A 25,608-nucleotide genomic window follows, 5' to 3' on the forward strand; every position below is an offset into this window, starting at 1 on the left:
TTGGTTTTCCTTTCATGTTTTTAATGACTCAAGATCAGAAGAAACAAACTCAGACTGGAGAATTTAATTTCACACCACACACAACCCACATGCTCATCTGCTGCAGGATTGTACACCATTACTGCCACCTTGAGGCTCATCAACTCTCTGAGATAACCCAGGATGGCATTTGCATTATCTGACCAATCCCAATTATGGAAAAGCGCACTAGCAGCAGAGCAGCTGATTTTACAAAGAAAGATAAAAATGCACTTCAGGAGGTTAGACACATGGAAGCAAAACAGCTGCTGGTTGGTATGGTTGGTATTTCCCTCTGTTGTAGTCAAAAATTGTAGTTTCAACACTGTTTGTCTGTCTAGTACAACAAGTCACAATGGAGTGAAAATATGACAACAAGTTTGTAGAAACTAAAGAAAAATCAGTGGTTGTCTGAAGATTGTACTGATATTTTTTTGTATCAGTTACTGATAACAAACTCAGCATGCAGAACATAGGAGTGGAACATAAAAGGAAGCTTTAATTCTGATAAGACAAAATAACAGAGTCCAAAGGTAATCAAGTCATCAAAAATGTGCACATTCTTACAAAAACCTAAGAGAAGCTAAATCTCTCAGGTTAAAGTCTCAAAAATCTCTAAGAAGAAAAACAGAAATCCCCCAAATTCTCTTAGATTCTCAACAGCACTGGGGGAAAAAACAAAAAAAGATTTTTCCAGAAATCATAATTTTAAGCTAAGAGGGTTTTTTTGTTTGTTTGTTTGTTTGTTTGTTTGTTTGTTTGTTTGTTTAGAAAACCAGCTTTTCCTTTTTAAATGTGTCCAGGAAACTAATAACTCATGGGAGAACATGCAAAATCATTCTAGGAACTAATTCAAAGGTGCTTCTAGAAAGAAAATTATCAATTAACATGGAAACTCCAGTAAAACTTCAAGCTCTGTTAGAATTACAAGTTTCAACAAAAAACAATTTTTTTAAATTAATTGTTCCGACTTGGGATGGCATGTCCCAGTGATACCTGAATGGCTCGCCCTTGATAAGAACCAAAACTTATTCTGTTTTTTCTCCCTTTTCCAACTTTAATGGAGGGCGCTACCTTTGGAGTAATGTCCTTCCCAGTTCCAACCCAGTTCCAACCTTCTGTCATGGCCTTGGTCTTTGACCCAGTTTTTGAGTTTCTTATGGGATTGTGATTCTTTTTTTTTTTTTTTCGATTTAAGAGATTTTCATACTAGTTTTTTGTATGATTTAATCTTCAGTTTTGCAATTTTTTTGTGTATCTGAGTTTGTTATTTCTAGCTCCTGGTTCATAAAATCTTTGTTGTGATCTCCCTCTTGGCTGTGCCATGTCGATTTGACTAATAACTAATATGATGAATAAATCTGCCCTGTTTAACCCTTTAATGCTGTTTGGACAATCAGTTGTGTAGTGGAGGAGAAGGTGTGACAGTGTGGGGGTGCTGTGCTGGTGACACTGTTGGGGATTTATTCAAAACTGAAGGCACGCTGAACCAGCAAGGCTACCACAGCATCCTGCAGCGTCATGCCACCCCATCTGGTTTGTGTTTAGTTGGACCATCATTTATTTTTTAACAGGACAATGACTACCGTGGAATGGACATATTTTAGCGACCTTTTTCTTGAAGGATGAGGTGCTGGGAATAGAGAATGTTAAACTAACTACCAAGAAGGACAGTGATGAAGTGCTGTGCCAGATTGCCTGGCCTTCAGTCACCTGACCTATACCCAGTCAAGATGGCTTGGGATGAGATGGACCACAGACTGAAGGCAAAAGGGCCAACAAGTGCTCATCATCTCTGGGAAATCCTTCAAAACTGTTGGAAAACCATTTCGGGTGACGACCTCATGAAGCTCATTGAGAGAATGCAAAGCAGTAATCACAGCAAAGGGTGGCTACTTTGAAGAATCTAAAATATAAAACATGTTTTGAGTTATTTTACACCTTTTTGTTTACTACATAATTCCATATGTGTTCATTCATAGTTCAGATGCCTTCAGTGAGAATCTACAATGTAAATAGTTATGAAAAAAAAAGAAAAGCCATTAAATGAGAAGATGTGTCCAAACTTTTCACTGGTACTTATAAGAAATCGAGAGACAGAGAGTCCGATTTTGAGATCTAATTTCTTTACTATAATTGGTCTCTATTTAAGATGACTAAACACTGAAAATCATCAAATAACAAAAAAGTTACAAAGCTTTTCAGAAAATAAATTTTTGCTTTTAAAGCTATGCTTGGTATGTTAAAAAACTGGAAGGAAAAGAAAGACATTACTTACAAAGCACATATTACTATTTTTTTCTTTTCTCACTCTCTCTTTTTTTTGTGAGTAAAACACAGTGAAATAAAAACGAGGTGACATCCTGATCACGACTCCTGTTGATGCACTATAACCCAAAGGCCAGAGGACATGTGGTGTGGTGGCTCCCTTTAATATTTCCTCAAGTACATGGATCCTCTACTGTCGTCACTTTTGACCTGATTAATCATGCAGATGGTAATGAGCAGGCCCAGCAGCTATAAAGACAGAGAAGAAGAATGATCAAAATGTATTGTTTGTATGTACTGCTCCAACACTGTAATGACTGGCTTTTAGTCTAAAGCTGAAGAGTTTCCAGCTTCATGCTAGTTAAAGTTGAAATCAGGAGGCTAATAAGCTACATAAGATAAATGAATATTATAGATTAAATTAAAAAGAAAAAAACATTTGAAATGTAAACGTTTTGGCTTATCAAGTTTGCAACAAAGTGGCCAAAAAAGTGGACAATAAAGACTGTAACGCATAGATCAGAATAACATCTTCAAATTCCATATTTTGTTTGATTAGCAGTCCATTGACCAGAGTCAAGTACTATGTTAAAATGATTTTTCACTGTTGAACAGTTATTGAATGTACAGGTTAAAGGAGTCAAAGGTGATTTTGACAAAATCTTAAAGAACAACAGAGTCAGTGACACACAGAGGTAACCATGGCAATAAAATAAAAAAACGATAGAGCTTACTGCTATAACAGCAAATCCAAAGAAGAAGCCAAACAGGATGTTAAAGAAAAGGTTCAAAAGTTCAAGGATAATGTCATAGCAGGGCTGCAGAAGAGAAGAGAAAATGGTAATTATCTGACCAGCAGTACAGTGTACAGTGTTTTGATTGGCTGGTAGGTCAGATGATTGAATACCTGTTCATAGATTTCATGTGGGCCACTGGTTCCCTGCAAGAACACAAGAGCAAAATGTGGATGTAAATAGAAACAGTCTGTTAATGTTTTAGGTTGTTTTATTCTGGTGAGATTACACTCACCAGCCTCTTTGTTAGATACTCATGTTCAACCCCCCATCAATGCAAATCTCCTTCAATTCCGATTCTTGTTCATGTAATATAATATAATATACCCCTCCGCGAATCACTACCTTATCATGGTGGAGGGGTTTGTGTGTCCCAGAGATGCCAGGGCCTATGTTGCTTGGGGGCTTTTACCCCCTGGTAGGGTCTCCCATGGCAAGTTGGTCCTGGGTGAGGGACCAGGCAAAGAGTGATTCAGAAGACCCTTATGAGAATATCACCGAGGGAACAGTTTACCCTGCCCAGGATAAGGTTACTGGGGCCCCGCCCTGGAGCCAGGCCCGGGGAGGGTGCCTGAGGGTGAGCGGCCCGGCAGGGCACAGCCCGAAAAGGGGACATGGGCCCATCCTCCTGCAGGCCAACCACCCTCAGGAAGCGGCATAGAGGTCAGGTGCATTGTGCGCTGTGCGGCGGCCAGGAGCAGAGGTCCTGGCTGACTGATCCCCGGCAACCAAGACTGGCAATTGGGACATGGAATGTCACCTCTCTGGGGAAGGAGCCTGAGTTAGTGCGTCAGGCTGAGAGGTACTAGCTAGATATAGTCGGGCTCACCTCAACGCATGGCTCAGGCTCTGGAACCAATCTCCTGGAGAGGCGCTGGACTCTGTCTTAGTCTGGAGTTGCCCCTGGTGAGAGGCAGTGGGCTGGGGCGGGTATTCTAATATCTCCTCGGCTTGCTGCCTGTACGTTGGGGTTCTTGCCAGTGGGTGAGAGGGTTTTGTTCCCTGCACCTTTGGGTCAGGGAACGGGTCCTGACTGTCATCTGCGCTTATGCGCCAAGTGGCAGCTCAGAGTATCCAGCCTTTTTAGAGTCCCTGTGGGATGCTGGAAGGTGCCCTACTGGCAGACTTCAATGCTCACATGGGTAACGACAGTGTGACCTGGAGGGGCGTGATTGGGAGGACCGGCCTCCCTGATCTGAACCCGAGTGGTGTTTTGTTATTGGACTTCTTGCAAACCAAAGTTTGGCCATAACGAACACTATGTTTGAACATAAGAGTGTCCAAAAGTGCACGTGGCACCAGGACGCTCTAGGCCGCAGGTCAATGATCGATTTTGTAGTCGTAGCACCAAACCTGCAGCCATGTTCTGGACACTCGGGTAAAGAGAGGGGCTGAGCTGTCAGCTGATCACCACCTGGTGGTGAATTGGATCAGGTGGCGGGGGAGGACACTGGACAGACCTGGCGTGCCTAAACATATAGTGAGGGTGTGCTGGGAACACCTAGCAGAGCCCCAGTCCATGAGATCTTCTTCGGCAGAGCTTCGATAGCATTCCAAGGGAGACTGGGGACAATGGGTCCGAATGGACCATGTTCAGCACCTCCATTGCAGAAGCTGCTGCACTGAGCTGTGGCTGCAAGATGGTTGGTGCCTATCGTGGTAGTAACCCCCAAACCAAATGGTAGTACCCAGAGTTGAAGGGAGCCACCAGGCTGAAGAAGGAGTACTATTGGGCTTGGTTAGCCTGTGGGACTTCGGAGGCAGCTGACAGGTACCAACAGGCAAAGCAGAATGCTGCTCGGGCAGTGGCTGAAGCAAAAACTCGGGTGTGGGAGGAGTTTGGAGAGGCCATGGAAAAAGACCTTCGAATTGCCTCAAAGAGATTCTGGCAGGAGGGGAACGCGGTGCTCTACCTGTACTGTGTATAGTGCCGGTGGAGCGCTGCTGACTTCGACTGAGAAAATTGTTGGGCGGTGGAAGGAATACTTCAAGGACCTCCTTAATCGCACTGGCACGTCTTCCATGAAGGAAGCAGAGTCTGGGGCTGAGGGGGATGACCCGCAAATTTCCGGGGGTGAGGTCACTGAGGCAGTTAAACAACTCCTTGGTGGCAGAGCCCCTGACGTGGATGAGGTCCGCCCTGAGTTCCTGACGGTTCTGAATGTTGTAGGGCTGTCCTGGCTGACACGCCTCTGCAATATTGCATGGAGATCAGGGGCAGTACCCGTGGACTGGCAGACTAGGGTAGTGGTCCCCATTTTTAAGAAGGGGGACCGGAGGGTGTGTTCCAACTACAGGGGGATCACACTCCTCAGCCTCCCTGGGAAAGTCTATGACAGGGTGCTGGAAAGGACACTCCGTCTGTTAGTCGATCCTCGGATACAGGATGAACAATGTGGTTTTCGTCCTGGTCGCGGGACACTGGATCAGCTCTTTATCCTCTCAATGATACTTGACAGCGCATGAGAATTTGCACAACCAGTCTACACGTGTTTTGTGGACTTGGAGAAGGCATTCGACCATGTCCTTCAGGGTGTCCTATGGAGGTGCTGCAGGAGTATGGGGTGTCTGGCCCATTGCCCATTCGATCCCTATACAACCATTGCAAGAGCTTGGTTCGCATAGCCGGCAATAAGGGGGACTCGTTCCTCGTGGGTGATGGGCTCCGCCAAGGCTGCCCTTTGTCACCGATTCTGTTCATAACTTTTATGGACAGGATTTATAGGCGCAGCCAAGTGCTGGAGGGCTTTCACTTAGGTGGCCTCAGAATCTCATTCCTGCTTTTCACGGATGATGTGGTTTTGTTGGCTTCATCGGGTGATGGCCTCCAGCTCACACTGGAACAGTTCGCAGCCGAGTGTGAAGCAGCAGGAATGAGGATTAGCATCTCCAAATCTGAGGCCATAGTTCTCAGCCGGAAAAGAGTGGAGTGCCCACTCCGGGTCGGGGACAAGTTTCTGCCCCAAGTGGAGGAGTTGATGGGAGAATGGAGACAGAGATCGACAGACGGATTGGTGGTGTGGCTGCAGTGGTACCGGCCCGTCATGATGAAGAGAGAGCTGAGCATAAAAGTGAAGCTCGTGTGAAGCTAATGAGTGAAGCTCATTATTATTATTATTATTATTTTTTATTTTATTTTTTTTCTGTTTTATTGTTATCATCCGAATCTCAATGGCCCAACCTGTTTTGATATATGTCTTTATATCGGTTGATACTTGCTGTATTGGGCCTGATATGTTAAATTACATGTGCAAAACTTTATAAATAAAAAATTATAAAAGTGAAGCTCTCAATTAATCGGTCGATCTTTGTCCGTACCCTCAGGGTCACGAGTTCTTTTGGGCACTTTTGGTAGTGAACAAAAGAACGACATTGCGGAAATGAGCTTAATTCGAAGGGTGGCTGGCCTCTCCCTTAGAGATCTCCCTTAGAGGGAGGTCTGGGCCTCTCTGTTTACCCTACTTGTGTGAGGAGGCCTACCCATTGTAATGTGGTGATCTTTTTGAGAGATAGCCTTTATTTGTCAGTTGCAGGTCTTTTGCCCACAACCGAGATGACAGACCTTGCCGACCGTACATACAATACACAAACATCACATTAGGGAGACAGGTCAGGCTAGGTAGCGAAGAAAAAAACAAAAGAAATAAAATGTGTAACACAAAAGGATAATACAGGAATGCACAGATATCAACACACCATAGGACAATAAACACAGACAAGCAGCATGGGAAAGTGTTCCAGTGTGTACATCTGATCTGGGACCGCTGCAATCTTCGACTGCGCCTCCAGCTGACCCGATGTCCACATCAGAGGGGAGGTAAGCGTTGGAGGTGGTGTTGGATCCGGGGCAGGGAGGGTGATGCGTCAGTGAGTGGTTATCAGTATCAGTATATGTATGTGTTTGCGTGTCCATAGTTCAGCTGAGACAGTGTCCTTCACCCTGCCAGGCTAAGTAAATAGTCTTTCAGCCAACCCAGGTGGCCTTGCATGGAATGGGAAGGAACAGACTCAACACAGTCGTTATCAGGGAGTTTTTGTTCGGCTCCAGCCTTGAGCCCACAGCTGGCGCCGAAGGGGTTGCCGGATTATGATGGTAATTTTTCTTTTGCAACAACTCATGAGAATTTCAAAGCTGTTCTTTAACACTCCGACACTGGTCTCTCAATCCGTCCATCGTGTATCCGGCAGGGAAAGTACCTCCAGGGCACTCGGGCTCTCCCGAGCCCAGACTTCTCATTGAGAAAAGGGTGTCAATAGCATTCAGAGACCAGTTGATCAAATCCATAATTCTCTTTAGGTTTTAGAAACAGACTGTGAGAGTGTGTTCCAGGGAAAGTAATACAAAAAACACGAGACTAGACAAGGACATAAGCACGGAAGATAAGGGAGAGGAGAGGAGAAAAAGTGCGTCCGCCTCCTCCGAGAGCCTAAAGAGAAGTTTTTCCAGTTGAGCAGTATCTTGGCAATAATCAGGACCACAAGCAGAGGTGTTTTGATATATTTGGAGTTTGTTTAGTTCTTCCATATCGCCAAGTAAACAGAGGGAGAGGTGGTCAAGGATTTGGGATATTTTAGTAGTTATTTCTTTCCAGACGTTTTGTATTGGTGGACAGAGCCAGAATGCTTGAAGGTGTTCATCAGTGGTGTTGAGTGTGCAGTTTGTGCAAATGTCTTATTCACTAAGTCCTATTGGAGATAAAGTATCGGAATTTCAGGAGAGGTACCATGCCTCCAAAACGCACTCCTTCCGGTTCTCATCTATATATGTTCCCCCAGTTCTACAAGCTGTTCATTCTCGTTTACGTGCCCTACCCTCCCTCTTCTTTAACTCCTTCACTTCTGTTTAGTACATGGGGATCTGCTAGGCCCGGGAACCACGACCAGTCCCGTTCGAGGAATTCCCCAAACCGCAGCTGAATTCACATCCAAGCCATTTACCTATACAGGGAGTGCAGAATTATTATGCAAATGAGTATTTTGTCCACATCATCCTCTTCATGCATGTTGTCTTACTCCAAGCTGTATAGGCTCGAAAGCCTACTACCAATTAATCATATTAGGTGATGTGCATCTCTGTAATGAGAAGGGGTGTGGTCTAATGACATCAACACCTTATATCAGGTGTGCATAATTATTAGGCAACTTCCTTTCCTTTGGCAAAATGGGTCAAAAGAAGGACTTGACAGGCACAGAAAAGTCAAAAATAGTGAGATATCTTGCAGAGGGATGCACCACTGAACAAGACACACAAGCTGAAACGTCAAGACTGGGCCAAGAAATATCTCAAGACTGATTTTTCCAAGGTTTTATGGACTGATGAAATGAGAGTGAGTCTTGATGGGCCAGATGGATGGGCCCGTGGCTGGATTGGTAAAGGGCAGAGAGCTCCAGTCTGACTCAGATGCCAGCAAGGTGGAGGTGGAGTACTGGTTTTGGCTGGTATCATCAAAGATGAGCTTGTGGGGCCTTTTCGGGTTGAGGATGGAGTCAAGCTCAACTCCCAGTCCTACTGCCAGTTTCTGGAAGACACCTTCTTCAAGCAGTGGTACAGGAAGAAGTCTGCATCCTTCAAGAAAAACATGATTTTCATGCAGGACAATGCTCCATCACACGCGTCCAAGTACTCCACAGCGTGGCTGGCAAGAAAGGGTATAAAAGAAGAAAAACTAATGACATGGCCACCTTGTTCACCTGATCTGAACCCCATTGACAACCTGTGGTCCATCATCAAATGTGAGATTTACAAGGAGGGAAAACAGTACACCTCTCTGAACAGTGTCTGGGAGGCTGTGGTTGCTGCTGCACGCAATGTTGATGGTCAACAGATCAAAACACTGACAGAATCCATGGATGGCAGGCTTTTGAGTGTCCTTGCAAAGAAAGGTGGCTATATTGCTTGCTGATTTGTTTTTGTTTTGTTTTTGAATGTCAGAAATGTATATTTGTGAATGTGGAGATGTTATATTGGTGTCACTGGTAAAAATAAATAATTGAAATGGGTATATATTTGTTTTTTGTTAAGTTGCCTAATAATTATGCACAGTAATAGTCACCTGCACACACAGATATCCCCCTAAAATAGCTAAAACTAAAAACAAACTAAAAACTACTTCCAAAAACATTCAGCTTTGATATTAATGAGTTTTTTGGGTTCATTGAGAACATGTTTGTTGTTCAATAATAAAATTATTCCTCAAAAATACAACTTGCCTAATGATTCTGCACTCCCTGTATCTACTAAAACGCTGTCAAATCTAAAATAAAGACGTGGGCCTAGCTAGTGAAGTATGATTTTATATTGTATTACTTGTATGTTGGTGTTGTTAGACATGCTGAAAATGTTATTGCAGACTCTACTCCAAAACTGATTATCTGTCTGGATGATGGAGTCTTTTTCCCATTTGTTAATTTGAGCGTGAGGTGCATTATCATTAGAGGATAGTAGTTTATTTGGTTTTAAGGGTGGTTTTTGTGACTTTGCAATTTTATTGATGCTGTTTATTAGTGATGGTTGTCCTACGTTAGTGTTATTGATACTTATTTTGCTTTGATGGAGTGTTTTTGTTGGTTATGTTGACGAAATAATTTTCTGTCAATCCTGTATATGTCAATGAACTGTTGAAATGTTAAGAAGTTATTCTGATAAAATATGTGGCGGAGGTGTGTGATGCCTTTTTCTTTCCATTTAATGCCTATCAGGGTAATTTATTTGCAGTGATGTAAGGGCTATTCCATATGGGTGTTTGAGTTGTAGGTGAGAATATAGTGTTTTTTATTTTATTAATCTTCCAGCAAGCTGACAGTGTTTGCTGTTGCAGTGGTTTTAAGCCGTTGTGATGTGTGATTGTATTCCTGATAAATGGTAAATCTTTGATTAATCGATCTTTATAATCAGATTGTCTAGACCTGGATGAAGGTGATGGGTTGAATGCATCCATTTGATAAGGTATTGTAGTTGGTTATCTAAGAAGTAGTAGTTGAAATTTGGTGCTTCTAGGACTCCTTGGACTTTTGACTTTTGTAATATTTTTAGTTTTATTCTGGAGTTTTTGTTTTTCCAGTAGAATGAAGTTATTATTGTGTCCAGAATAGTGAAAAAAAAGCTTCTGCGGGTTAAATAGGGATCATTGTGAATAAATAGTTGAGTTTAGGTAATATCATCAACTTTATGGTGTTAATACGTCCTATAACTGATAGCTGTATTGTCAACCATTAATTTAAGTAATCTTTTATTGTTTTTGATAGGAGTCTTGAAAACTGCTGATGAATTTGAATGTGGTCACTGGATTGGTTTATAGAGTAGATACAGTGGGGCAAAAAAGTATTTAGTCAGCCACCGATTGTGCAAGTTCCCCCACTTAAAATGATGACAGAGGTCAGTAATTTGCACCAGAGGTACACTTCAACTGTGAGAGACAGAATATGAAAGAAAAATCCATGAATTCACATGGTAGGATTTGTAAAGAATTTATTCGTAAATTAGGGTGGAAAATAAGTATTTGGTCACCTCAAACAAGGAAAATCTCTGGCTCTCACAGACCTGTAACGTCTTCTGTAAGAAGCTTTTCTGTCCCCTACTCGTTACCTGTATGAATGGCACTTGTTTGAACTCATCATCTGTATAAAAGACACCTGTCCACAGCCTCAAACAGTCAGACTCCAAACTCCGCCATGGCCAAGACCAAAGAGCTTTCGAAGGACACCAGGAAAAGTATTGTAGCCCTGCACCAGACTGGGAAGAGTGAATCTACAATAGGCAAGCAGCTTGGTGTGAAAAAATCAACTGTGGGAGCAATCATCAGAAAATGGAAGACATACAGGACCACTGATAATCTCCCTCGATCTGGGGCTCCACGCAAGATCTCATCCCGTGGGGTCAAAATGATCATGAGAACGGTGAGCAAAAATCCCAGAACCACTCGGGGGGACCTGGTGAATGACCTGCAGAGAGCTGGGACCAAAGTAACAAAGGTCACCATCAGTAACACACTACAACGGCAGGGAATCAAATCCCGCAGTGCCAGACGTGTTCCTCTGCTGAAGCCAGTGCATGTCCGGGCCCGTCTGAAGTTTGCCAGAGAGCACATGGATGATACAGCAGAGGATTGGGAGAATGTCATGTGGTCAGATGAAACCAAAGTAGAACTTTTTGGTATAAACTCAACTCGTCGTGTTTGGAGGAAGAAGAATACTGAGTTGCATCCCAAGAACACCATACCTACTGTGAAGCATGGGGGTGGAAACATCATGCTATGGGGCTGTTTTTCTGCCAAGGGGACAGGACGACTGATCCGTGTTAAGGACAGAATGAATGGGGCCATGTATCGTGAGATTTTGAGCCAAAACCTCCTTCCATCAGTGAGAACTTTGAAGATGAAATGAGGCTGGGTCTTCCAACATGACAATGATCCAAAACACACCGCCCGGGCAACAAAGGAGTGGCTCCGTAAGAAGCATTTGAAAGTCCTGGAGTGGCCTAGCCAGTCTCCAGACCTCAACCCCATAGGAAATCTGTGGCGGGAGTTGAAAGTCCGTGTTGCTCGGCGACAGCCCCAAAACATCACTGCTCTCGAGAAGATCTGCATGGAGGAATGGGCCAAAATACCAGCTACTGTGTGTGCAAACCTGGTAAAGACCTATAGTAAACGTTTGACCTCTGTTATTGCCAACAAAGGTTATGTTACAAAGTATTGAGTTGTATTTTTGTTATTGACCAAATACTTATTTTCCACCCTAATTTACGAATAAATTCTTTACAAATCCTACCATGTGGATTCATGGATTTTTTTTTCACATTCTGTCTCTCACAGTTGAAGTGTACCTCTGGTGCAAATTACTGACCTCTGTCATCATTTTAGGTGGGGGAACTTCTGACCTCTGTCATCATTTTAGGTGGGGGAACTTGCACAATCGGTGGCTGACTAAATACTTTTTTGCCCCACTGTATAATTTGGAACTGCTTAATATTGCTGTTGTGTGCAATCTTCCCAAATAAAACAGATGTGACAATGGTAGGAGGAAGGAAAGAAAATTAAACAAAACGCACAGATAAAGAAATAAACAAAAAAAATGTTAACACTGAAACACATAAAGGCATTGCGTACACAATGTTAAGAGCCTAATGACACATGAGTTCAGAGACAACTAGGTTAACTGTTCTTTTTGGATTTTATCAATTACTGTGGGGGGAGAGAAAAAAATATGAATGGAATGTGAGCAAGAAAGAGGGAAGGAGGAAAGAAAGAAAAAAAGGTAAAATAAATTAGCAGCGACAATGATAGCTTTAATGATCATTTGACATATAAAAACACCCAAAATCACAACACATTTAGTCATGAAATTGTTTTATGAACAATTTGCTTTTCAGCTTGACATTATAGTTCTATTCTGTAAAACCAACCTGAGGCTTGGATTTGCATCTAAGTGAGTTGGATCTTCCATTCATTGCTGATCCAGTATTTGAAGAAATGCATTCACAGGAGTCAGGGATATTATTACCCCAGTCTGTGGCGTTCCTAATTCCACAGCAATGAAACTGTTAACAAACAAGAGATTGACTTTAAACAACAGGAAATACTCAACAAAATTCTCCACTATTCTGTTTTTTATCAATATAGTGACTGTAATGTAAATATCATTGCAAAACAATTCAGTCAATATATGGTGCAATCAAAATGTTTTTTGACTCCAATCTTGGCTGATCTCCCCTTTAAGGTTGGTCCTTGTTCACCTCTGGGCCCTTCCAGTGCTACTGTTATGTTTAGGTAACTTACAAGTTCTGTGTTGACTACTTGTAAAAGCACAGTTGCAACAAAATCCACTAGGGCCAGTAGAAAGACTACTATTATTGGGGTAAATAGTGCAAAAAACATTACATTTGACTGTATCTTCTCAACCATACTTCTAATGACTTCTTCTCTTATGTTGGCCTTTTGTAGTTCATTCTGGAGGGCAGTCTCTATCTGGAAAAGAAAATAACATTTTAGTATAATGGTAGAGAAATGAAGAATATATTCTCCTCAAGACAGACAGACACAGCAGGCCAAAAAGCACAGAGAAAGCAGAGGGAAAGATGAAGCAATAATAATGTTATGGATTATGAGACAGCAGACGCTTAAGCAATAATATGTCCACTCATAACCAAGAGGCCCTTCAATGGTTCCTCTTACAGCAGTTACACTTTCTGATTTTATTTGTATCTTCCTGAAATATTTTGACTGAATCCTCATTCTCTGAAATGCTACTTGCTTTCTTTTTAAAGTACCTCTTAAGTCCCATGGTCATGGCCAACTAGGACGGTTGAGTAAACTGATCACTTGGTAGTGTGTTGGTTATTGTGAGTTATTAAGACTGAGATATAAAAAGCATACTGCAGAAAGACAATGAAGGTAATTTATCTCCAAAACATAAAAATTAAGTCTAGCGGCAAGATAACAGATGGAAATACTAAATGTAGCTGATCAGACAGCAATGGAGAACACAGCAGAATTAAGAAAGAAAAGACAAGATGACCTCATTTCTTCCTGTCGCTACATTGATGCCACCATAAAACATGATGATCATTCCAATCCCCATGAAGCTTGCAAACTGTACAAACAAAACAATACAAAGAGCATCCACAGTTATTGTTCTAATAACTATAAAATTAACACAGCATCAGCTTGTTATCTTGTTTGATGTGGAGTTGTACATACTAGTTTGAGGCCGATGATTGACTCACAGCACGTAGCAAAGATTCCCAGAGAGGAAATACCGAGGACGCCGATGGCAAACAACCAACCCCAAATCATGTCTGGCAAATCAAGTGATGAGAACTCCTCCTGAATGATAGGAAAGGACACCAACAATGGATTAATCTGGAAAATTATTTAGTTCTTCAAATGAAAAAACAAATCAAAAACAATCATCCAAAATAACATTTTAGACATGACTGTCCGGTCCATGTTAGACTGACTATCCCAACCCCCCCCCCCCCCCCCCCCCCATGCTACCATAGGTCACACAAGAAGCATTTCAAAACCTGAACCAGGCCATACGAGGACCAACCTGCAACTCACCACCCAGCAAGTAGCATTCCTGAGTGAAGAGGCCAGCTCATTCAATTCAATTTCATTTTATTTATATAGCGCCAAACAGTGTTGGGGAGTAACGGAATACATGTACCGCCGTTACGTATTTAAAATACAAAATATGAGTAACTGTATTCCATTACAGTTACCATTTAAAAAGGTGGTATTTAGAATACAGTTACTTTGTTAAAATAAATGGATTACATGGCGGTATTTTCCTGTTTCATTTTGTCGCGGGTCAGGACTGTTTCGGTTTTGCTTGACAACTATGTTCTGTTGTTCCAGGCGGCAGCATTATGGTTGCCATGGCGACTGTGTGTTTCCTGGGTGAGAAAGCGCCTTTTTGTTGTTGTTGTTGTGTAAAGCTAATAGGCAGGGACTCTCCTCAGCTCTTACTGGAACAGTGGCGCGGCTGCCCATCTGTTGGTCTTCCATGGTCTCTTGTGTTCTGGGGGCCTCTGGATGTCTGGAGTTTTGATCTCCTCCATACCCGCTTCACACCCTGGAGGACGGGGCTGTGGCCCCCCCACACTCCCTAGCAGATCATTACATGGAGAAACCTTTGGAATGCAAGCATGCTGATCCACACAGGTATGCACACATGGGTATTCACAGACGCGGACTAAAGCTTTCTTGGCTGCTGCCTCAAAGCACACTGTGCGCTGTCTATCTTGCGTGCTGCACAATATCGTTTATTATTTAGTAAATATTGATATCTATGACTAGCTAGTTTATTGTGATGGTGCTTTGTTTTCTCTATTATTATGTTGCTCTTTGTTGTTTGCTGTCTCCTCTGTTTGTTTTTTTTGTTTTTTGTTTTTTTTTCTCCATACAGGTGACCCAGGAGTTCTTTTTTTTTTTCTCTCTCTTCCCCCCCCTTCTCACCGTCTCTTCTCCCCTTTGGTTTTCTTTCTTTCTCTCCCCCTCTTTCTCTCATTCATTCCCCCTGTCCTATTTATTTAAAAAAAAAAAAAAAAAAGACAAAGGATGAACTGAAGCTCTGCCATCACGTAATGTCGCATACTGCTGTTTCTGATGTCATTTAGAAAAAAAAAAAAAAAAAAAAAGCTAATAGGCAGAATGCTACAGGTATAGCCCTAAAGAATGTAGCATCATAGGCAGTGTAGTCCGTGCTGCAGGGAGAATGGATCGCCATACCCATTATGTGTCTGTGAGCGCGAGGAGGGAGAAAAAGGAGAGTGGAAAAGTACGAGTTGTCATCAAACAAAAACGGGAGCTGGAAGCATGTAAATATAATAATAACCACTGCAGCCAAGAAGAGTGCCTGGCGAGCCCAGTTGTAAGTAAGCTATTAAGACTCGACTGTACACTGTGTTCATGTTTTCCTACGAAACAATAAGTTCCATTGGAGCAGCCTTTCAACGCCTCTCTCTGTCTCTCACAAGCAAAGGTGACCCAGACAACAAAGTAAAGCTATTTTTCAGCTACAAGCCCAACACGGAACCGACGTATTAGTCAGAGGTCCGTTTACTACAGTTCGGAGTCGCGGACCTTCAGTAACAGTAATAAATCACACAGCAATAGTACATTCACGTAGTTGTAAAAAGCATGATAATATATTAAGTAATCCAAAGTATTCAGAATACGTTAGTCTCATTGAGTAACGTAACGGAATACGTTATAGAATACATTTTGGCGTATGTATTCTGTAATCTGTAGTGGAATACATTTTAAAAGTAACCTTCCCAACACTGGCGCCAAATCACAACAGTCGTCTCAAGGCTTGTGTACTACCTTTTTCTGTTAATGGTTTATATGACACTACTGCATGTCATGTTCTTGTACTTCTGTACTAAAAATGGCAACACATTGCAAAACAGTTGGGGTCAGGTAACAAAAGGCTTGACAAATAGTTCGAAAAATAGTATGGAAAAAAGGAACAACTGGAGGAACATTTTGAAACATATTTTGTTAACTAACAACAGGTCGGTAGCATGCTGGGGAATAAAATGTGGATATATTAAACATGTTAAAAGGAAACATTCTAAAAGAAAGTGACACTTAAAAAAATCAGCAATCTGCTTTGTTCTAATTAAAAACTGAAAAATTAATGAGACTGTTTACCTTATGGGTAGAGGTCTGTAGCAATCCGTAAATCAGCCCAAATCCAACTATCTGAGGAAAGAGACTCAGATCATGTCATCTGCAATAGCAAAACCAGAGTTCCTGTATGGTTGCCTAAATGTACCAAGGAAACATTTATTCTTTAAAAGATAAATTCATCAGGGACTTGTTTTAAAAATGTTTCAAAACAAAAGAAACAAAAGATAAACAGTACCACAGAGAATTTCAAGTTTAAACTTTGGTCGATCTGCCCATTGGTTAGGTTTGACCAATACAGAATATATATATATATATATATATATATATATATATATATATATATATACATATATATATATATATATATATATATATATATATATATATATATATATATATATATATAAAAAACCAAAATAAACACACCCAGCACGCCCCTGCGGGCGGTTTATCCTTCAAGCTCGGGTCCTCTACCAGAGGCCTGGGAGCTTGAGGGTCCTGCGCAGTATCTTAGCTGTTCCCAGGACTGCGCTCTTCTGGACAGAGATCTCCGATGTTATTCCCGGGATCTGCTGGAGCCACTCGCCTAGCTTGGGAGTCACCGCACCTAGTGCTCTGATTACCACGGGGACCACCGTTACCTTCACCTTCCACATCCTCTCGAGCTCTTCTCTGAGCCCTTGGTATTTCTCCAGCTTCTCGTGTTCCTTCTTCCTGATATTGCTGTCATTCGGAACCGCTACATCGATCACTACGGCCGTCTTCTTCTGTTTGTCTACCACCACTATGTCCGGTTGTTTAGCCACCACCATTTTGTCCGTCTGTATCTGGAAGTCCCACAGGATCTTAGCTCGGTCATTCTCCACCACCCTTGGGGGCATCTCCCATTTTGACCTCGGGACTTCCAGGTTATACTCGGCAGAGATGTTCCTATACACTATGCCGGCCACTTGGTTATGGCGTTCCATGTATGCCTTGCCTGCTAGCATCTTGCACCCTGCTGTTATGTGCTGGATTGTCTCTGGGGCATCTTTACACAGCCTGCACCTGGGGTCTTGCCTGGTGTGATAGACCCCAGCCTCTATGGATCTTGTGCTCAGAGCTTGTTCTTGTGCTGCCATGATTAGAGCCTCTGTGCTGTCTTTCAGTCCAGCTTTGTCCAGCCACTGGTAGGATTTCTGGATATCAGCCACCTCCTCCATCTGCCGGTGGTACATACCGTGCAGGGGCCTGTCCTTCCATGATGGTTTCTCATCTCCCTCCTCTTTCTTGGGTTTCTGCTGCCTGAGGTATTCACTGAGCACTCGGTCAGTTGGGGCCGTCTTCCCAATGTATTCTTGGATGTTCGTTGTCTCATCCTGGACTGTGGTGCTGACACTCACCAGTCCCCGGCCCCCTTCCTTCCGCTTAGCGTACAGCCTCAGGGTGCTGGACTTGGGGTGAAACCCTCCATGCATGGTAAGGAGCTTTCTTGTCTATATATATATATATATATATATATATATATATATATATATATATACAGTGGGGCAAAAAAGTATTTAGTCAGCCACCGATTGCGCAAGTTCCCCCACCTAAAATGATGACAGAGGTCGGTAATTTGCACCAGAGGTACACTTCAACTGTGAGAGACAGAATGTGAAAAAAAAAATCCATGAATCCACATGGTAGGATTTGTAAAGAATTTATTCGTAAATCAGGGTGGAAAATAAGTATTTGGTCAATAACAAAAATACAACTCAATACTTTGTAACATAACCTTTGTTGGCAATAACAGAGGTCAAACGTTTACTATAGGTCTTTACCAGGTTTGCACACACAGTAGCTGGTATTTTGGCCCATTCCTCCATGCAGATCTTCTCGAGAGCAGTGATGTTTTGGGGCTGTCGCCGAGCAACACGGACTTTCAACTCCCGCCACAGATTTTCTATGGGGTTGAGGTCTGGAGACTGGCTAGGCCACTCCAGGACTTTCAAATGCTTCTTACGGAGCCACTCCTTTGTTGCCCGGACGGTGTGTTTTGGATCATTGTCATGTTGGAAGACCCAGCCTCGTTTCATCTTCAAAGTTCTCACTGATGGAAGGAGGTTTTGGCTCAAAATCTCACGATACATGGCCCCATTCATTCTGTCCTTAACACGGATCAGTCGTCCCGTCCCCTTGGCAGAAAAACAGCCCCATAGCATGATGTTTCCACCCCCATGCTTCACAGTAGGTATGGTGTTCTTGGGATGCAACTCAGTATTCTTCTTCCTCCAAACACGACGAGTTGAGTTTATACCAAAAAGTTCTACTTTGGTTTCATCTGACCACATGACATTCTCCCAATCCTCTGCTGTATCATCCATGTGCTCTCTGGCAAACTTCAGACGGGCCTGGACATGCACTGGCTTCAGCAGCGGAACACGTCTGGCACTGCGGGATTTGATTCCCTGCCGTTGTAGTGTGTTACTGATGGTGACCTTTGTTACTTTGGTCCCAGCTCTCTGCAGGTCATTCACCAGGTCCCCCCGTGTGGTTCTGGGATTTTTGCTCACCGTTCTCATGATCATTTTGACCCCACGGGATGAGATCTTGCGTGGAGCCCCAGATCGAGGGAGATTATCAGTGGTCTTGTATGTCTTCCATTTTCTGATGATTGCTCCCACAGTTGATTTTTTTCACACCAAGCTGCTTGCCTATTGTAGATTCACTCTTCCCAGTCTGGTGCAGGTCTACAATACTTTTCCTGGTGTCCTTCGAAAGCTCTTTGGTCTTGGCCATGGCGGAGTTTGGAGTCTGACTGTTTGAGGCTGTCTTTTATACAGATGATGGATTCAAACAGGTGCCATTCATACAGGTAACGAGTGGGGGACAGAAAAGCGTCTTACAGAAGACGTTACAGGTCTGTGAGAGCCAGAGATTTTCCATGTTTGAGGTGACCAAATACTTATTTTCCACCCTAATTTACGAATAAATTCTTTACAAATCCTACCATGTGAATTCATGGATTTTTCTTTCACATTCTGTCTCTCACAGTTGAAGTGTACCTCTGGTGCAAATTACTGACCTCTGTCATCATTTTAAGTGGGGGAACTTGCACAATCGGTGGCTGACTAAATACTTTTTTGCCCCACTGTATATATATATATATATATATGTATGTATGTATGTGTATGTATATGTATGTATGTATGTGTATATATATGTATATATGTATGTTGTTATGACCCAGTGATGTGTTTGTTGGTGTTGTGCCTCCCACCGGAGGATGGTGGCGGTATTTTCCCTTTTTTCTCTCCTAGGAGGTGGACACCTGGGCGTGGCTGCTAGGTATCTGGGTGGAGTCTCTACACACCTTCCGACTGGATAATTGATGGACCACCTCCAGTACTTAACGTCCGGATGACAGTCACCTGGGAGTGCTGTTTGGAACCCCGTTGACTCGGTCACAGAGTTGTGTGTTGTGTCATTGTAGTGCAGGCTGGAGTATTCACGTGTACCTCTAGCCTTGCCATGTAAATAATTGTAAATAAGTTAACCAGTGGCGGTCACTTTTTTGTTCCTTTGCTGTATAACTTTCACTGTCGCAGCCTAGTAGGCGTGAGAAGCCGTTTTCTTTTGTTGAACAAGTTTTCTCCTGTTTTTCGTTAGATAGTTAGGTAAGTGACTTGTCTTTTGTTTTGGCTTCTTTTTATTTTGGTGTAGGGAAGACTAGGGATTGTTTTATAGGGAGTTTTGTTTATTGTTTTGGCATTGCTCACTGCTGATGAAAATAAATGGCTGCTTAAATACTTAAAAAAGGTGTCGTTGTTGGGGTTTGTGCGTGGGTGGGAAGTGAGTGGGGCAAACTATTTGTTACGTTTATTTACTTGCCGGGACCAGAACGTAACATATTGGGGGCTCGTCCCTTTGGTGGTTCTTTTTGTGGCTTGTTTTCTTGGTTGGCGGTTTTTTCTTGTGTGGGGGGTGTGTGTGTGTGTGTGTTAGGATGGAGTTTAAGTTGGAGGACTTCACTCTGAGCCCGTCTGCGGAGAAGTTGGACAGGTGTAAAAAGGCTGACCTCTTGCTTGTTGCTGAATTCTTTGATGTGACTGTGCCGTTGACTGCGAAGAAGAAAGAGCTTAGGGAGCTCCTGTGTGTCCAGTTGACGGACAGGGGGTTGTTTGGTGAGCCGGGTCCTGCAGGGGGGGTTGAGCTGGGGGCTGTTGCTGGTGTTTCTGCCCCACTGAAAAATCTCCCTTTTCCACCTAGCCCTTCTGTGGAGGAGCTGCGGGTAACGCTGCGCATTAAGGAGGTGGAGCTAAAGAAACAGCAGTTGGAGGTGGACGCTATGCACTTGAGGATCAGGGCTCTGGAGGTAGAGAGGGGAGCCTCTGTGTCTGCCAGTCCTCCTGTACCTCGGTTAGCCCCGCAGTCACCATCCCCGCAGGTACCCTCCCCGGAGTCATCATCCCCGCAGTCGCCATCTCCGCAGCCACCGGCCCCGATGCCAGGTGGTGGCTTTGATGTGAGTAAACACATCAAAATGGTGCCGGCGTTTCGGGAAACTGAGGTGGATTCGTATTTCACAGTGTTTGAACGTATCGCAGGTGCGCTGCACTGGCCAAAGGATGTGTGGTCTCTTTTACTCCAATGTAGATTGGTGGGGAAAGCTCAAGAGGTATGCACCGCTCTTTCTCTGGAGGACAGTTTTGACTATGATACGGTGAAGGCTGCTGTCCTGCGCGCTTACGAGCTTGTGCCAGAGGCTTACAGGCAGAGATTTAGGGATGGGAAAAAATCCGCCAACCAGACCTATGTGGAGTTTGCCAGAGAAAAGAAAACTCTGTTTGATAAGTGGTGTCATGCTACAGAAGTAAAAACCTTGGAAGACCTGCGTGAGTTGGTGACGTTAGAAGAGTTTAAAAATCAACTACCAGACACTGTGGTAACCTACTTAAACGAACAGAAGGTTACGACTCTCGCCGCTGCTGCTATACGGGCTGATGAGTTTGTGTTGACACATAAAGTGGTGTTTTCGGCTCCTGCTCACAGTTTTCCGTCTTCCAGTAGCCCGCCCAGATGGTCTCCAAGGGGCACCCGCCGTGCCATCCCCTCATCCATTGAGAACCGCGTGTGTTTTTTTTGCCATGAGCAGGGACACCTTATTGCGGTTTGCCCTGCTCTGAAGAGAAAAGAAATGACCAGGGAGGGTACATCTCCTTCCCCAATAAACCTTCTACAGACAAACTCTCCTACTTGGGGGGAGGTGATGGCACCCGAAAATGATAAAGTAGATAAGGAGTTTAAGCCGTTTGTGTCAAACGGCTTTGTTTCCTTGATAGGAGAAGATCGGCGGACTCCTGTCAGTATTTTGCGAGACACTGGTGCGAAACAGTCGCTCATTCGTGAGGGGGTCTTACCGTTTTCAGCTCAATCCTGTTGTGGGGCGGATGTGTTAGCCTGGGGAGTTAGGATGTGTGTAATACGGGTTCCTTTACACTTGGTGCAGCTTTCGTCTCAGTTTTTGTCTGGTGAGGTTAAGCTTGGGGTGCGACCCCAGTTACCGGTTGCAGGTATTGACATCATCTTGGGAAACGATCTAGCTGGCGGCACAGTTTTTCCGTCGCCAGAAGTAGTCGATATACCACTTACAGATAACAGTGGTTTCGATCGTGCCACATCAAAGGCTGTTCAAACCGTCAGTGTAAAGACATTTAGGCAGAGGAGAGGTGCGAGTGGATCCCAGCAACAGCAGCAGCAGAATAGGAGGCAGCCCAAGGGGACGAGAAGAACAAATATTCAAACCACAAGGGTCGCTGAAGCCACCATGCAATCAGACCCAAGTAGATTCACTTTTCAGGACAGTCAGCAGCAAAATGCTGAAACCAGGCCACCTGCTAGAAAAAGACAAGGACCTCGACGGCATAGGGACCGCAGAAGAGGCCAGCTGATGGTGGCTAATGCTCCATCTCCCACCCTTAAATTTGACACAGACTTTGATTTTGATTCCTCCAACGCGCAATTCATTAAGGAGGCGCTTGAGAAGAAGTTACAGGAGGGGCTGAATCTAAAAGATGGGAATTCTGAGGGAAGGGAAAAGGAGGGGTTGCAGCTGAGTTCAGGGGAGGATCATTTTGGTCCAAAGTGCTACTATGACAAAGCAAAGTTTTTCTTTGACAACATCTCATCTGATAATGGGCTCAGACTGACGTGGGCAGAGGAGCGAAAGCGCAATCTGGAGACTTTTGGTGTCCCTGGGCGGTTCCTGAGGGGCCAAGGATTCAGAGGTGGACGCCAGTGTTTTGGGGGCGGGTGCAGTGCTCGTGCAGGAGGATGAAAATGGCATTGACCACCCAGTCTGTTTCTTTTCTAGAACATTTCTAAAACAGCAACCAGCGCCTCATGCGTTGGTCCTTACTCCTACAGGATTTCAACATTGAGATCCGATATATAAGAGCTTAGAGAATGTTATGGCTGATGCCCTCTCTAGGTCGTAAATCAAACATCTTTGTGTGGGGTTGGATGTTTGATTTTTTTTGGGTGGGGGAAACTGTTATGACCCAGTGATGTGTTTGTTGGTGTTGTGCCTCCCACCGGAGGATGGTGGCGGTATTTTCCCTTTTTTCTCTCCTAGGAGGTGGACACCTGGGCGTGGCTGCTAGGTATCTGGGTGGAGTCTCTACACACCTTCCGACTGGATAATTGATGGACCACCTCCAGTACTTAACGTCCGGATGACAGTCACCTGGGAGTGCTGTTTGGAACCCCGTTGACTCGGTCACAGAGTTGTGTGTTGTGTCATTGTAGTGCAGGCTGGAGTATTCACGTGTACCTCTAGCCTTGCCATGTAAATAATTGTAAATAAGTTAACCAGTGGCGGTCACTTTTTTGTTCCTTTGCTGTATAACTTTCACTGTCGCAGCCTAGTAGGCGTGAGAAGCCGTTTTCTTTTGTTGAACAAGTTTTCTCCTGTTTTTCGTTAGATAGTTAGGTAAGTGACTTGTCTTTTGTTTTGGCTTCTTTTTATTTTGGTGTAGGGAAGACTAGGGATTGTTTTATAGGGAGTTTTGTTTATTGTTTTGGCATTGCTCACTGCTGATGAAAATAAATGGCTGCTTAAATACTTAAAAAAGGTGTCGTTGTTGGGGTTTGTGCGTGGGTGGGAAGTGAGTGGGGCAAACTATTTGTTACGTTTATTTACTTGCCGGGACCAGAACGTAACAATGTGTATATATATGTATATATATATGTGTGTGTGTGTGTGTGTGTGTGTGTGTGTGTGTGTGTGTGTGTGTGTGTACATATATATACGTATATATACACATATGCATATATATATATATATACTATATATATATATATATATATATATATATATATATATATATGTGTGTGTGTGTGTGTGTGTGTGTGTGTGTGTGTGTGTGTGTATATACATTTATGTATATATGTATACTTTTGCACTCAGAGTGCTCATTGCTAGAAGCAATGTAAATGTAATTTTAATAAAACATAGTAGGAAATATGTGTGCTAAGCATTAAAAATAAATCCTTATTTATTTGTTCTAAATTATGGAAAAACAGCTTCTTCTAACTGCCCAGTCTTTTAATCATTATATCTTGCAGCACTGCTTCACCATGGTAAAAGACAAAAAGGCTTCAGTGGTTCATAGTTAGATTAAAATATGAGAATGCTGAAAATAGTTTTTCCATTTCTGCATGTATGTCTTATTGTTGGGTCTTTACCTTACAATGTAAAGTGCCACGAGGCAACTGTTCTTGTGATTTGGTGCTACATAAATAAAACTGAAGTGAACAATTTTCTTTTTTTTAAAATAAACTTGTGAAAAATAAATCCTTTTAGTTTCTCTCTTTCCTTCAACATAAATAATAACAAAAATCAATAAATCAATCATCAAAATGAAATCCTAAAAACAAAAAAATAAAGATTCCACTTACTGCAAAAAGCACATTGAAGAAGACAAAAATGCACTTGAGACATCCATTAATTTTCCCCATCTTCAATTTTTAGAGGTGATGCAGTGAGGTTGTAACCCAGAGTGTAAGAATGTGCAGCTTTTCTGCCGTTTGTGAACACACAGAGTGAATGTGAATTCAGGAAGACGCAGAAGTGAAACACAAAAGGCTTCTCTGAGGACAAACCCTCACATCTATAGTAAGACCTCATAAAACACATGCAGTTAGAAAAAAAAACATGCTTTAGTTCTCATGAACTTAATAACAGGAAGCAAAACAAAAACTGAAAGAAAAAAACATATCAAAGAATTATTTCTGACTACTGTATAAAGAACACTGGCAAACAGAATGGGGGGGGGGGGAGTAAACGTAATACAGCAGAGATAAGACTGCAGTCCTCCAGTCTTCCATTAAGAGCCTCAACATCGTCTTGGGTTTTGAGAGGTAAAACCACCCCTTCAAGGAATTATGCAACTAAATCAATTTTTCTACTTCAGCAAGGCATTTAACATCTTGCTATGAACCAGTTGAGTCTCCTTCACTTCATCTAAAATGGCAAGGACTTTTCGCTTGATTCACTGTGGCTGCTCAGTTTACTTTGCATCAGTTTAACACTTGGCCTAGAGAGGTTAAAGCACACAACATTTACTATAGCAGTCGTTCTCAAATTGTAATACGTGTACCACCTATGTCTGGTGGTACGTGGGAAGTCTCCAATATTTTTTTGTTAGGATTAAATAATTGTATATGTCACGGGTGTGCACTAGAAGGGATCCAGATAGCAAGGAAACACTGAATCAACGTTGAGGTGTGACGTTGACCTAACGTTACACTTGCACCCTTTATTGTTATTGAAACGTCAGTTTTTGATATTGAATCAATGTTGAAAGCTGACATTGATTCGACGCTATATTTTCTAATAATGTTGACATCGAAAAAATGTCAGATTCTAATATTGAAACACTGTTGAACTATGATGTTGATTTTCCACTTCTTTCGCACAGTTGCTTTTTATTGAAACAACAGTTACTGGAAATCATGACTGGAAATCTACCATTCTTTATAGGTATTTTAATCAATACTAAACTACTGCATGTTTCCATCATATTTAAACCACCTAAACACATAATTGTACTTATTCCTCAAATTGGACACCCTTTATATGTTAAAAAATGTCTCACAATGTATCATGTCAATAGTCCTGGTGTCCTGGATTGTTGATTACCTGACAGGAAGACCACAATATGTACGTCTCCCACAGTGTGTGTCTGACAAGGTGATTAGCAACACAGGGGCACCACAGGGGACTGTCCTCTCCCCCTTCCTCTTCACCCTCTACACCACAGACTTCAGCCACTGCACAGAGACCTGCCATCTTCAGAAGTTTTCTGATGACTCTGCGGTGGTTGGATGCATCAGCAGGGATGATGAGACAGAGTACCGGGCTGTGGTCG

The 25,608-nt window shown here is 42.9% G+C and overlaps 2 protein-coding genes across 3 annotated transcripts; one reads left to right on the forward strand and one right to left on the reverse strand.

The window, feature by feature from the left end:
- Positions 1-292: 292 nt before the first annotated feature.
- On the reverse strand, positions 293-24,483 carry LOC146555401 (tetraspanin-8-like). 2 transcript variants are annotated; one of them, XM_085252512.1, is made up of 9 exons: positions 24,137-24,483; positions 16,235-16,285; positions 13,775-13,900; positions 13,593-13,667; positions 12,956-13,042; positions 12,481-12,615; positions 3,194-3,226; positions 3,021-3,104; positions 293-2,535 (listed from the first exon to the last, which is right to left on the reverse strand). In XM_085252512.1, the coding sequence occupies exons 1-9, from the start codon at positions 24,194-24,196 to the stop codon at positions 2,449-2,451; spliced, it is 738 nt and encodes a 245-aa protein (XP_085108638.1). In that variant the 5' UTR covers positions 24,197-24,483; the 3' UTR covers positions 293-2,448. The 2 variants fall into 2 exon arrangements, with proteins under 2 accessions (XP_085108638.1, XP_085108639.1); XM_085252513.1 differs by lacking the exons at positions 3,021-3,104; positions 3,194-3,226.
- On the forward strand, positions 19,428-23,401 carry LOC146555402 (uncharacterized). The gene has a single exon (XM_085252355.1). It carries the CDS (start codon positions 20,184-20,186, stop codon positions 22,512-22,514), a length of 2,331 nt encoding a protein of 776 aa, XP_085108481.1. The 5' UTR covers positions 19,428-20,183; the 3' UTR covers positions 22,515-23,401.
- Positions 24,484-25,608: the final 1,125 nt, after the last annotated feature.

This window comes from Mchenga conophoros, linkage group LG17, assembly GCF_057382185.1.
Source record: "Mchenga conophoros isolate Kocher_MC1m ecotype Shallow Benthic linkage group LG17, M_conophoros_male_GT1.1, whole genome shotgun sequence".
Lineage (NCBI taxonomy): Eukaryota > Metazoa > Chordata > Actinopteri > Cichliformes > Cichlidae > Mchenga > Mchenga conophoros.